Genomic DNA, 14,283 nt, shown 5'->3' on the forward strand with positions numbered 1-14,283 from the left:
TCCCAGAGCTGGGGAGTTAGGGATAGAGAAACAGGAAAAGAGAATATAAAGGTAAAAACTTCCAGATATAAAATAAATACATAATGGGAATGTAATTAACAGCACGGCAAGTATAGTTAGCAAATGCTATCTTGAATATTTGAAAGGTGCTAAGAGAGTAGATCCTATAAGTTCTTATCACAGGAAAAAAATCCTATAAATGTCTATGGTGATGATTTCAGCTAGACTTAACAATGGTGATTGTTTTTACAATATATTAAAAATGCCAAATCATCGTGTTGTATACCTGAAACTAATATAATGTTGCATGTCAATTACACCTAATAAAAATCATCTAAATAAAAGTAAATTATATAGGTGCTCTGTTGAGATTCTGTATCTGGGAACTAAAGGGGGAATGGGAGTCACAGTTAGACTTTCTGACAGCCACACCACATGCAGTTACATAGTATGCTAACTGCACAGTCATGTATGGTGGCCCTACTTTCTCAGAAGCTTAGTACTCAAAAATCAAAGTTCATATCTTATAAATTTAAAACAGATAAATCAGTGCTTAACTCACTAAAGCTCAAGGTTTTAAAGACCTTTCTAGCTTTTCTTTTGTAAGCTAAAATAAAACATTTAAAATATTTTAAACAGAACTGAATTTATTAATAATAGAAACTCAGTGGATTGGCAAAATACTATGATAAACTAGATGGAAATTTTGAATAACTAGCTACTGTTACCCTCATAGCTATGGGCACAAAACTGGGACTAAGAAAAAATTCAGAAAACTTTGTGAGATAACCCAGCTCAATTTCAAGGCTGAGACCCAAGTTCAAGGCCCACATCTCTTCCTGAAACCAAAATGCTGTGTTACATCCACAGATTCCACTCTTTTACTAATCCCATATCACGATGTCTCAAAATGAACTGAGGTACTTCTAGAACAGGAAAGCTAAAATTAATCCATAGTGTCATTCCACTAAGACAAGATGATAATGTCCATTTGTCTTCATGACAATTGAAACAGCAGCTTCACATAAATAAAGGCCTGCCTTGCCTTGCATAGACAGAAAACAGGCCTTCTACATAAGGAGCCGCTTGAGAGCAGAGAATGAGCCTTATTTCTCTTTATTTCCATAATACAACCATGCCACTTAACACATATAGGCGGTTAGTAAGATACTTGTTAAATGACTGAATTAAATCATAAGTCTACAATTTTCTCCTGCAGCCCTTTTTCCATCTGATGTTTATATGAGTATGTGAAATGTACAACTTAAAACTTCCTACATGTACTCATTCAAACTGTGGTGCCTACGGAAATGGGAATGACTGAAAACTGGAGTGACCAAATTCTCCAAAAAAGAAAAATACAACTGCCCTTCCCCTCCCTGCACTCTCAGTTTTGGAAAACAAACTACTTGCATAAGCTGAATGAGACACAGCAGGCTCATAACAGCAGGTTCCAGGAACCTGGCCTGTACTTGGTACTTCAAGCACACAATAAGTATGAATGGCATAGAAACTGACGCACCGCTGGCTTATTCAAGTGAAACTTAAAGTGTTAATCTTTCAGTCATGTCTGACTCTTTGCAACCCCATGGACTGTAGCTTGCCAGGCTCCTCTGTCCATGGAATTTTCCAGGCAAGCATACTGGAATGGATTGCCATTCCCTTCTCCAGGGCGTCTTCCTGACCAGGGATCAAACTGGGGTCTCCTACACTGCAGGCAGATTCTTTATCGTCTGAGGCACCAGGGAAGCCTATTTAAGGTTTACATTTTAAAGTCAGGACAGGAATTCCAGCTAGATCTCCCTGATTTCAGAAAGCATGCTCCCATTGCACCACAGTACTTTTCCAGATATACTAAAATATACAATTATATAATGATAATCATGTATTACAAATGGAAACATGATTTTAAAACTCATTACGATGTACTTCTTTACTTGCACTAACAAGATTGCTTTATTTCTCTCCTAATGCTTTCAGACAATCAGTCAATGTTAAAATACACTCTAAGAACGTGGGAGGATGATAATATTTTATTGATGAATTCTGTAGTATGTTTGAATTAAATAGCAATTTGTCAAAAATTCTAATTCCCCACCAGTGACCTACAAAACCATAAATACTTCTTATGCATACACAAATTAGCATGGTTGCTTTATGATGCAGTAAGTTACACTATGCCATCAGGTAGACACAGGGGTACTGCACTGAAGATCTGATTCAGAAGCATTCCTGAATGTTTAGCTCTAATCTGCATTTAAATTTCCTGCGTTAACAGCCACAACCAAACTATGCAGAGCCTTGGGCAAATAAACATGATAGCCACCAAAGATATTTACTTTAGTGGAAGAGAAAGTAGTAACAGAGAATGCAGAATATCTAACACTGAAGAACTAAAACAAAGTGTAGTTGGCAGTCTGGAAGAGATAATAAGTTCTTGTAGAGTCACTGCATTTGTAAAGTTCTTTCTGCTAGTACTAAATACAGCGCTTTCTAGAAAGTGCTATACTGACATGATTCCATGCTGGAATTCTTTCTAAAGTAAATGGAGAAGTCTTGTGTGCAGCATTTCACAATGGATTCCAAACTAAATAGAAGATATTTTAATATATACACTAAAAAAAACTCTGCTTTCTGCTCCCAACTGTCCTCAAAGACTTCACAGCACTTCACCCCTGCATCCTAGTCTCCAGAAACTGAAAGAAGGGTGGACTTCCCTGTCACAATCTCAAAGTATTGGCTTGGAGTCAGGGGAATGAGTAGGGGAGAACAAAATGTGAAGAGCCATGAATGAGTATCCCCTCTCTAGTCACTTTCTCACTCAGGGGTTATAGTTGTGTAACCCACCACCAGCATCACAGAAATAATAGGGTAGTTTCTGACAGCAGCAGTGAACTTTGACTATCAGCTCCCTCTCACATACCCTCAGGCATCCTAAGAGGATGATAAAAACTGTATTGGTATTGCCAGCATAGAAGTGTGCCAAAGCCTTTGATAGTAACAGGGATCTTCTGTGGTCCTTTGAGCCTTGAAAGGGTGAAAAACAGCATGCAAAAGATGCTTTTATTCAGATGTACACTCTGGTGAATTCCTGGTCTATGTGAATTTCTGTGATGTTTCAAAATGTCTTTAACAATATCTTCTACGTTTTCAATCTCCAGTGATACTTTGACACCTAATATTGTAACTGACATATTACAACTGTTGTTGTAATGTCTATTCTGAATCTACACACATGAATATTTTAACAAATGTGGATTTGTAAACATCTATAAACTGGTAAACATGATTGCTCATGGTGACTAGCTTCAAAACTAAATTTGCCCTTCATTATGTGAAAAATACAGCGTGGATTTATCTCATGACTATAACTTTTCTTTTATATTTCTTGAATTCAACTTCAGTGGAATGCACAATATTTAAAGACACACTTTTGGAGTTTTTGGCCTTTGTTAAACTTTAACAAAACTGTTATAGTTAATATTTTTATTATCATTAGCAAAATCTCTCTATCAGTAGAACCAGACTTTTAACATATCTACTTCTTCAAATGAATGATTTAAGAAAATTTATTTTATAAATTTATTTCATAAGCCTGTCATAATGAGTGCTTTAAGTAATTAACTAGACAAAATACTTTTAGTATATTTTAAGTAAAAAATAAATTATAGAACAGTTTCTATTTTTCATTTAAGTCACATATCACTGAATTAAAAACATTTAGTAATGTGTCAGACTGTGGGAATTAAGTCACATGTACTATATTATATGAAGTATTTGGGTACTTTATAGTGTAAACAAATTTATTTTTTGCCCTAGTTTTAAATCAGCATGGCTGTTTGAAATTCAAAAACTGAGAAAAAAAATTTATCAAATTAGTTCACTAAACAAATCATTGAGCACACTCAAAAAATAAAAATTAATCTAACATAAAATCTGTGTTTTTTTAAAAAAAAAAAATCTGTTTTTTTATGTCTGCATATTTTAAATTAATCAACATATTTCTTATCAGCTTCTCATAAAGTTTACAGGTACTATAATGGCAAATGAGCTAAAATAATTGATAAGAATTATATCTTTCTTACGTACACATAGGGATAGTCTGCACATATATATGCACAAGAACAAACAAACTTATCAAAATATGTATATTAAGTAAGGTCACACAACTATCTTTCACTCTGAAAAGTTGATGGCATCCCTGAGCAACCAAATATAAGAGATTTATTTCTAATCATCTTCTTTACAAACTACTTCATGCAATTTAACAGATAACATTCCAGAAATATATATAGCACCTAACGCATTTCTTAACTGCAAATGTAGTCACATGAGTTCATTATAGAACTATAATGAAAATATGCATAATACCAATGTACTCTGGCATAAAGGATTCATTGATAAATCTCTATCATTGAGGCAAATTTCAAGAGAGTTCCAGAAAAACATCTACATCTGCTTTACTGACTATACCGAAGCCTTTGACTGTGTGGATAACAACAAACTGTGGAAAATTCTGAAAGAGAGGGGAATACCAGACTACCTGACCTGCCTCCTGAGAAATCTGTACGCAGGTCAGGAAGCAACAGTTAGAACTGGACGTGGAACAACAAACTGGTTCCAAATAGGGAAAGGGGTATGTCAAGGCTGTATATTGTCACACTGCTTATATAACTTATATGCAGAGTACATCATGAGAAACGCTGGGCTGGAGGAAGCATAAGCTGGAATCAAGATTGCCGGAAGAAATATCAGCAACCTCAGATACGCAGATACCACCCTTATGGCAGAAAGTGAAGAACTAAAGAGCCTCTTGATGAAAGTGAAAAAGGAGAGTGAAAAAGTTGGCTTAAAGCTCAACATTCAGAAAACTAAGATCATGCATCCGGTCCCATCATTTCATGGCAAATAGATGGGGAAACAGTAGAAACAGTGGCTGACTTTATCTTTCTGGGCTCCAAAATCACTGCAGATGGTAATTGCAGCCATGAAATTAAAAGACACTTGCTCCTTGGAAGAAAAGTAATGGCCAACTTAGACAGCATATTAAAAAGCAGAGACATTACTTTGTCCACAAAGGTCCATCTAGTCAAAGTTATGGTTTTTCCAGTAGTCATGTATGGATGTGAGAGTTGGACTATAAAGAAAGCTGAGCGCTGAAGAATGAATGTTTTTGAACTGTGGTGTTTGAGGAGACTCATAAGAGTCCCTTGGACAGCAAGGGTCCAACCAGTCCATCCTAAAGGAAATCAGTCCTGAATATTCATTGGAAGGACAGATGCTGAAGCTGAAACTCCAATACTTTGGCCTCCTGATGTGAAGAACTGACTCATTTGAAAAGACCCTGGTGCTGGGAAACAATGAAGGTGGGATAAGGGGATGACAGAGGATGAGATGGTTAGATGGCATCACTGACCCAAGGGACATGAGTCTGAATAAGCTCTGGGATTTGGTGATGGACAGGGAGGCCTAGCATGCTGCTGGCCATGAGGTCAGAAAGAGTTGCACACACTGAGCAACTGAACTGAACTAAGGCAAATTTCCAGCTCTTGTCATTAGCAGCTAATCCATGCACATCAAGGTGAAATAATAATAATACTGCAGCTGGTTATAAATTATAATTTAGATCAATTGGTTGTCAATATAATTGATCAATCAATCCCATGATTGATCTTTTTGCTTTTTATCTTGTATTATTTAAGTCAGGTTATTTTGAAATGTATTAGTAACAATATTAAATATAGAGATGCACTGATTAATCAACCATAGCTTTTTATAAATGTACATCTTTACATTAACAAAACCAGTACATTTTTAACAAATTTGCTATATTACAGTATAAAAGACAAATTCTTCTTCCTCCTTTTCCATACACCATTAACGAAGCATACATTACATTGCTGCCTAGTTGGAATAAATCATTTTTAAATCCAGAGTATGTGTTTCTGTTATGAGTACATGTGAATGCGTGTGCTAATGGAACATACATATCCAGTTCCATCAGCACTTCTAATAGTAGCATATGTAGGCATTTGTTTTTCATTTAACTGGCAAAACCTAAATGCTTAAAGATAATGCAGAAAGTAATAAGAACAATTTTTTGTTTGTTATCTTCCCTTTATATCATACAGGACAAACATGAGTAGAAACAGACAAATTCTAACTTTAGATACTATAGCATGTAAATGTTTCCACCAGGCAAATTGTCAAGACAAACTGGATAACATCAGTGAAAGTAGCTCTATACTTTCTTGGCTACAAAACTAGAAAGAGAAAATCTTGATACAAGAGACCTCTTTAGATAAAAACCACAATTTTTTAGCCAAAGGCAACTCCTCTCTCTTCCCCAAAATGCCTACTCAGCTAATTTCTAAATGGAATAAGTCAACCATAAACTGTAGACTCTTCTCTACTCTTTACTGTCATCCTTGGTCAAATTATTTGAAATTTAACTTTTTAATGCACAAATGATGAACGAACATCTAAAACATTATTCAAAGTTTAATAAAGAAAAACAGTCTTCATCCAGATAGTTTATACAGACACTCAGAAAGATAGTGATTACATAATTTAGAAAACAGAGTTTTTCCAAAAGCACAGTGGAGTTAAATAAATGTTCCAAATTTCCATTTATGCCTTTACTAATATATTAGAAATAATTCCATTGATAGAAGTAACCTAATTTTCAGTTAAGCCAAATAATACTATCCAACAGGAAATGGGAACCCACTCCAGTATCTTTGTCTGGAGAATTCCATGGACGGAGGAGCCTGGCGGGATGCAGTCCAAGGGGTCACAAAGATTGGGACAAGACTGAAGCAATTTAGCAACCCATTAACAATTCAAAAGCACTGAGTCAGTAAATGGCAGTGACCTCAAATTCCATAGTCACAACTCAAATTTCACTAACTTGCAAGTGTTTACTTCATCAACTCTAAATACAAATAATACAGACATAACATACAGAAGAAAAAATAGTTTCCAACAAGTTTTTGCAATAAGAAAAATAAGCTGCTTCTTTTTTTTCATGTAAAATATGAACAAGATAACCATATTAAATTAAGAAATGGTAAAAAGGCAATTATATAAGGAATTATAAATAATTCCAAACTCTATACATAACTTACCAATTACAAGTTTAAAGATAGTAATATTTACTCATCAAAAATGTTCTTCAGGAGAGATTTATCATACTTTTTGAGATGTCATAAAAAGCTAACCCTTTAGATAAAGACACAATCATCTTTAAAATTCATGGAGACAGGCAATTTTTTAAAATGGAGACATTCATTAACACATTTAGAAATGTTGGGTGATTCATTCTTCTTGTAAAATATCCAATAATTAAATACGTTACTTAAATACTATTGTGAGATATACACTTTAATAAGTACCACACCTAGGAAAAGCAGTACGTTTGGAAATTTAAAATGTCCAAATATTCTTTCACAAATCCTACTTGTATTTTATTATTGTCTTACCTCAATGATTTTGTCATGAATTTCCAGGCCATCTGCTCTATCAGCAGGTCCATTTTTCAAAATTTTTGAAACATAAATGCCTTCCATTGGTGTTTCTTCTTGATTATTCTATTAAAAATAAAACCGTTAGCAGTGAGAAAGATGTGAATGAAATTTTAAGCTAGATAAAAAAACAATTTAGTAAAGGCAACATTGTCAAACCTCCCTAAACATGCAACTCTCTTTCTAAAATAGAGAGTTGATATTGAACTATAACTTACTTAACACCAACTAGTCATTAATCAAGATGGCAGCTTTAGTGAAGGAATCCCACATCTTTGACAAAATTATCTATTTACCTCCTATTTTTGAGTGGAATGTGAAGTGTGCCTTCGGAAGCATCACTACAAACAAAGCTAGTGGAGGTGATGGAATTCCAGTTGAGCTATTTCAAATCCTAAAAGATGATGCTGTGAAAGTGCTGCACTCAATATGCCAGCAAATTTGGAAACCTCAGCAGTGGCCACAGGACTGGAAAAGGTCAGTTTTCATTCCAATTCCTAAGAAAAGCAATCCCAAAGAATGCTCAAACTACCGCACAATTATACTCATCTCACACGCTAGTAAAGTAATGCTCAAAATTCTCCAAGCCAGGCTTCAGCAATATGTGAATCGAGAACTTCCAGATGTTCAAGTTGGTTTTTGAAAAGGCAGAGGAACCAGAGATCAAATTGCCAAAATCCTCTGGATCATCAAAAAAGCAAGAGAGTTCCAGAAAAACATTTATTTCTGTTTTATTGACTATGCCAAAGCCTTTGACTGTGTGGATCACAATAAACTGTGGAAAATTCTGAAAGAGATGGGAATACCAGACCATTTGATCTGCCACTTGAGAAATCTGTATGCAGGTCAGGAAGCAACAGTTAGAACTGGACGTGGAACAGACTGGTTCCAAATAGGGAAAGGAGTATGTCAGGTTGTATATTGTCACCCTGCTTATTTAACTTATATGCAGAGTACATCATGAGAAATGCTGGGCTGGAAGAAGCACAAGCTGGAATCAAGATTGCCGGGAGAAATATTAGTAACCTCAGATATGCAGATGACATCACCCTTATGGCAGAAAGTGAAAAGAACTAATGAGTCTCTTGATGAAAGTGAAAGAGGAGAGTGAAAATGTTGGCTTAAAGCTCAACATTCAGAAAACTAAGATCATGGCATCTGGTCCCATCACCTCATGGGAAATAGACGGGGAAATAGTGGAAACAGTGGCTAACTTTATCTTTCTGGGTTCCAAAATCACTGCATATGGTGACTATAGTCATGAAATTAAGACACTTGCTCCTTGGAAGAAAAGTTATGACCAACCTAGACAGCGTATTAAAAAGCATAGACATTACCTTGCCAACAAAGGTCCATCTGGTCAAGGCTATGGTTTTTCCAGTGGTCATGTATGGATGTGAGAGTTGGACTATAAAGAAAGCCGAGTACCAAAGAATTGATGGTTTGAACTGTGGTGTTGGAAAAGACTCTTGAGAGTCCCTTGGACTGCAAGGAGATCCAACCAGTCCATCCTAAAGGAGATCAGTCCTGGGTGTTCACTGGAAGGACTGATGCTGAAGGTGAAACTCCAATACTTTGGCCACCTGATGCGAAGAGCTGACTCATTTAAAAAGACCCTGATGCTGGGAAAGATTGAGGGCAGGAGGAGAAGGGGATGACAGAGGATGAAATGGTTGGATAGCATCACCGACTCAATGGACATGGGTTTGGGTGGACTCCGGGAGTTGGTGATGGACAGGGAAGCCTGGCGTGCTGCACTTCATGGGGTTGCAAAGAGTTGGACACGACTGAGCAACTGAACTGAACTGACATGAAAACTGTGTGAAAAGCCATGTATAAAGTGATAACAGTGGGCTTCTATGTATCATTTATAAGAGGTTAGCAATTAAAAGGACTCTAAGTTAAAGGAAATAAAAAGCATATCCAGCCTCACTATATCATTGGTTTGAGTGGTGGTCATAGTTCTAAAAATATAACTTATCCTCACAATGGGACACATTTGGAAATATAGCTCTGACTGTATCTATTCACAGGGGAAACCACTTAGTCAAGTGTAAAATTCTAAAAGATCAACTCTAAATTTCAGTGGCTTCCTGGAATGGATTCCAGGTACAGTGAGTCTGATTATAAGTTAAACCTCAAACACATAGTCAGTATCATACATAGAAAGCATTTTAGTGAGTCACAGAAAACCAATAACTCATTTAGGGAAAATGCCCAACATTCTATAATAATATATCATTCTAAATGTCATTTTACTTTCTGGCAGGTTAAATAAAATCATTTATCCTTTATTAGCCTTCTTTAACATGAATTTTAAGAGGCTCTTGAAAATGTCGTTTTATCTAAATGTCAAACACCTAACTAGCATTTATAAAAATATTACTTAGGAGAAAAAAACCAAAATGCTATCCTAAGAAGACTTCTACCTTTTCATAATAAAAGGGAATGCTTCTAGAAACAGAAGCGTAGCGGTCATTAGTTGCTAGGTTTTCAAAATGCTAAATAAAAGGAGGAAATGTATCATTGCCACCCTGGCCTGAACACAGCATATGGCCAACAAGGTTCAGTTGCCATGGACAACATCTGCAATACAGGACACAAAACTTTCACGACAGCTGATTTGGGAAATTGAAAGAATATGACTTTTTAAAACCTTCGTCACCTCTCCTAGAGAGGATGAAAATTAAGCTGATATAGTATTTGAAGGATAAGAAAGAACTTTGCAGCTACAGTACTTATTATGAGTTTATAAACTCATGCATTTTGAAAACAATTGCATCAGTGTAGAAAAAAGTATTCATTCAATTAAATAAGGGATTTGATTTGGGGAGTCAAAAATATGTCAAATCAAATAAATTTTCTAAGCCTGGGTATTTTCTATGAAACTGTGACAACCACTATCCCTTATTTCAACTCATTTTAACTCTTCATTCATTCGAGATAAACTTACTGGTCTGTGTTAGCATCTGAAAATTGATCAATTTGACACAATAAATAAGAGTTATGAGCAGGTAATATACCTAAGATTATCAAGCAGAAATTGCCTATACATTTTTGTGAAATAGACTTATTCAAGAAAGTTGCCAACAGGGCTATACAATGTAGACAAAATGTGAAATGTACTCTTTTTTTTTTTTTTTAAGTATCAAAGTTAACTGTTGTTTTGTCTTATTTTTCCCAAAAAAGTCTCACCATGTCCTGGAATATTTACACTGTAATATTTGCGATTAAGAAATCTGATACTTGATGACAAACAGTATTTTAAAGAATAAACCACCTTTTTTTTTTTTTTACTCAAAATCCACAAATGAAAGCTAAGTCTTCTATTATTTTATAAACAAGGAACGAGTTATGCATTAACAAGGTCAGTTACCTGATTTGGTCGACCTCCTATAATATTGAATCCCAAAGTGTCATTTTCTCTTTCTAATACAATAGTGAGTGGCTTATGTTCTCCTTCCTAGAAGAAAAGGGATAAAATAACTAACTAGTTAAATATATGAAAGAAAAAAAGCAAATGCTACAAAAAATTTTTTAAAGTAAAAAAATTAAATTTGGAAAAGAGAAAATCTTAAAGTTTTAAAGGTAAGGATGGCTGAATTCTCAAGATTAATTTCTTCCTAAATTTAAACTGAAAGTATGCATTTGAAGGAACAACCATGGATGTAAGAAAAATAGCTATTTCCAAAAATGGCTAAATGGCTGTGCATTTTTACACATGCAGCTTTTATCCTAATGTAGCATCTAATTCTGAGCCCACTGTAATTTAAAATAGATTTCTGATTCAGTGCTACAGGTATCTGTGCTTTTCCTCTCCATTATAGATGAGTAAAGTAAATTGTGAAATAATATAAGAATTATTTTATGTAAAAATTTCACTTTGCAAAGTCTTGAGGGATGTAAAGGATATTTAAAATTTTATATATATAATCTATTCTTTATAAGTTTCTTTCAACAGTAATATTCAGATTGCTATTGAAATACAGGGTCTTGTAGGTTATAGTAATCCTAATTTTAAATGGTGTTTTATTTGGTTTTGCAGAATTTTAAAAAGAGAGAGAGGATTTGTGTTAACTAAAGTAGTATGCATTGCTTTCCTGATGGCCAAATAATAGTTACACAAATAGAAATTACATCTACAGTATCTGCTTATTAATAAAGACCAATTTAAACATAAGATGAAATAGTACAAGCCTGTGAGTTTTATTCATGGTTATGGATGTTATTAACTACCCGAGGAAATTATACGTTTGGTAATTACTCTGGAATGATGAATTTCCATAAACCTCGTCACCACTGCTGCCATCATCACCACTTTTTCTCAGGAGCTTTTCCCAGGTAGGGTGCACAGCAGCCCCTACTGGTAGAGGCAAAATATTTCTGAGCAGCATAGAGAAGCCTTTTGGTAGTCTACAGATCTCCCTTAGTTTGGTAAGTATATACAGATCTCACTCAGTTCTTCCTCACTTCTCAGAACCACAGCCTGACTTGTTGCATGGACTTCTCTGTCATATAACCTAGCGTTGCTCTTTTCCACCAACCATTGCTTCCCCAAGACCTTGCACCCTTAACCAGCATTACAGACCATAATTCTGTGCTTCTCTCTGGTCTTCCCATTTTACAAATTTAACTAGATGTAGATACAATAGAGAAAGAAATGTAATAGAATTCAATCTTTTAATAAGGGTGTACTTCTGTTTATCAGACTAGATACAGCGCAGCCCCTCATCCTTCAATTATCCTTTTTTAGGTTCAAGGACAGAAGCTTCTAAACTTGGTCCCTGAGCTGGAGGCAGTGCAAAGCAGTCCCAGATGGGCGTCCTCCTGCGTTGCTCCTCCCCAGGAGGCTGGGGAATGAAAACAGCTCCTTGAACGGAGTGTAAGTTCTGCTAAATCTCTGCTCACCATGGCAGCGACCAACAATGTCAAACACTGTGCAGAAGTCGTTCAGAAAAGGAACAGCTTTATAAACAGGCCTCTTCTCACCAGCCGCTGCAAGGAGGCTTGTTTATTCGGTCGGAAAGTGGGCAGTCCAGGAACACAGTTCAAGGCCAGAAGCCTCGACAAAGAAATGAAACAGCCCAGGAGCTCATCGGGCTAGTCTGAGCGCAGATGGATGTGAGCTCCTGACTTGGTTCCCCAAGTCTCACACTCACACGCGCAACATTCCGCTAGTAATGAAATCCGGAAGCACATAAGGACTAGTTAGGGAAGGTTAGGGTGATGAAAATAACCCGGTAGGTCTAAGAAATCTCATCTCTTCATTTCTTAACTCCAAGTGGTCCTGGTTTCCCGCATCCCTCGGAGTCCCTGTGCTGAGTAGAAGGTGGCCGATACCGGCGGGTTGGTAGAAACCAAGTCATTCAGACCTAAAGGTGTGAGGCTGACTGACGCCCTGGGATGCTCGCCAGCGCAGAGGGGAGGCAGAGTCAGAGAGGTCCTCGTTTCCTGGCTTTCGTCCTCAAACTGGCTTCAGGCAAAGGCCAAAGGTGAAAAAAAAAAAAAAAAGAGGAGAGGCTAGGGCAGGAGAGTGAAAGATGTGGAGCAAGGATCTGGTGGGAAAATGAGTTTTATTAATTCCTCCTTCTCCACCGAAAAGTTGGAATTGAAGCTGTTTACTTCTTCCAATCCCAGTATAAGGGAAAGGGGAGAGTCTTCGTTGACTGCAATACTAAAACACAACACCGCTAAGAGTATTGGATGATCAGAGCGGTGGATGCTTCCTACTGCATGAGGAAGGATGGCACCTTGCAAAGGAATCTTGAGTGCCAGAAAGCACCGTTCCCCTGTCCACCCCGATGGATCATTCCCCGGCGCCCCATCCCGCAGCGCTTACCGGGTCGTGGCCGCCACCCAGGTCCCTGACGAAGTTGCGGACGTGAGCCATGTACTGGGCCAACTTCTCCTGGTACCTGCGGGCGGTGAGCCGCACCTCGCCCCGCAGCTCCCAGAGCTGCGCTAGCAGAGCCTTCTCGCGCCGCCTCCAGACCCGAGGCCCGGGCGCCCTACAGCTCCGGCCGCTGACGCCCGGCGACCCCCCGCGTGCGCCCCCGCCCCCGCCGCGGCGGATCCCGGGCGCTGAGCGGCAGCTCCCCCGCACCGACCGGTCCCCACTGCCTGGGCCGTCTGGCCGGGAAGCGCTGCCCCGGTGGCGGCGGCGGGCAGGGCCGAAGTCGCAGCGTTCGACGTGCGCCGCCAGCTCGCTCAGCTGCACGGAGCGGCCGCAGCCGCGGGGGCGGTAGTCGCACTGGATCCGCAGCTTCTGGACGAGGCTGCGCAGAGGCAGCACCCGGTAGAGCTCGCCCGGCGCCAGGGGCCGGCACTGCAGCGGGCACCGGCGCCGCCGCGCCGCCCAGGGCAGCAGACAGCGGGCGCAGAAGACGTGCCCGCACGGCGTGCACAGGGGCTCCTCCAGCACCTGGCCGCACACTCTGCACTGGAAGTCTGGGTCCACCGATTCGGCGAAGCGCTCCAGGGCAAAGCCCATGGTGGGGATGGGGGAGAAGGGGGCACGAAAGCGGGGTCCACCTTCTCCGAGCCCCCTGCTCCCCCGAGCTACCACAGGGACAGCGCTCTAGCTGCGACGGTTCGTCGGAGGGGAGAGGAAGGGTGAGGGGGAGTGATCTCAGAGTTTGTTTGGCTTGAAGTTTTCTGGCTCCGACTAGGTCCCCTGATTCTGCCGTATTGACGCGAATAGACGCCACCTCCAGTGGATCCCCCTCTCCCCAGTTCCCCCAGTTCCTTCTCTTCTTCCCTC

At 38.7% G+C, this 14,283-nt stretch overlaps 1 protein-coding gene across 2 annotated transcripts in view; it reads right to left on the bottom strand.

The window, feature by feature from the left end:
• PDZRN4 (PDZ domain containing ring finger 4) overlaps positions 1–14,013 on the bottom strand; it is a 391,395-nt gene extending 377,382 nt beyond the window's left edge. The window contains exons 1-3 of one of the 2 annotated variants that reach the window (XM_065932169.1): positions 13,363–14,013; positions 10,900–10,986; positions 7,482–7,589 (exon numbers count right to left, since the gene is read on the bottom strand). In XM_065932169.1, the coding sequence (XP_065788241.1) occupies positions 7,482–7,589; positions 10,900–10,986; positions 13,363–14,013 (846 nt within the window). The remainder of the gene's footprint in view (positions 1–7,481; positions 7,590–10,899; positions 10,987–13,362) is intronic. The other variant, XM_065932170.1, reaches the window with a different exon arrangement.
• Positions 14,014–14,283: the final 270 nt, after the last annotated feature.

Source organism: Muntiacus reevesi, chromosome 4 (genome assembly GCF_963930625.1).
Source record: "Muntiacus reevesi chromosome 4, mMunRee1.1, whole genome shotgun sequence".
Lineage (NCBI taxonomy): Eukaryota > Metazoa > Chordata > Mammalia > Artiodactyla > Cervidae > Muntiacus > Muntiacus reevesi.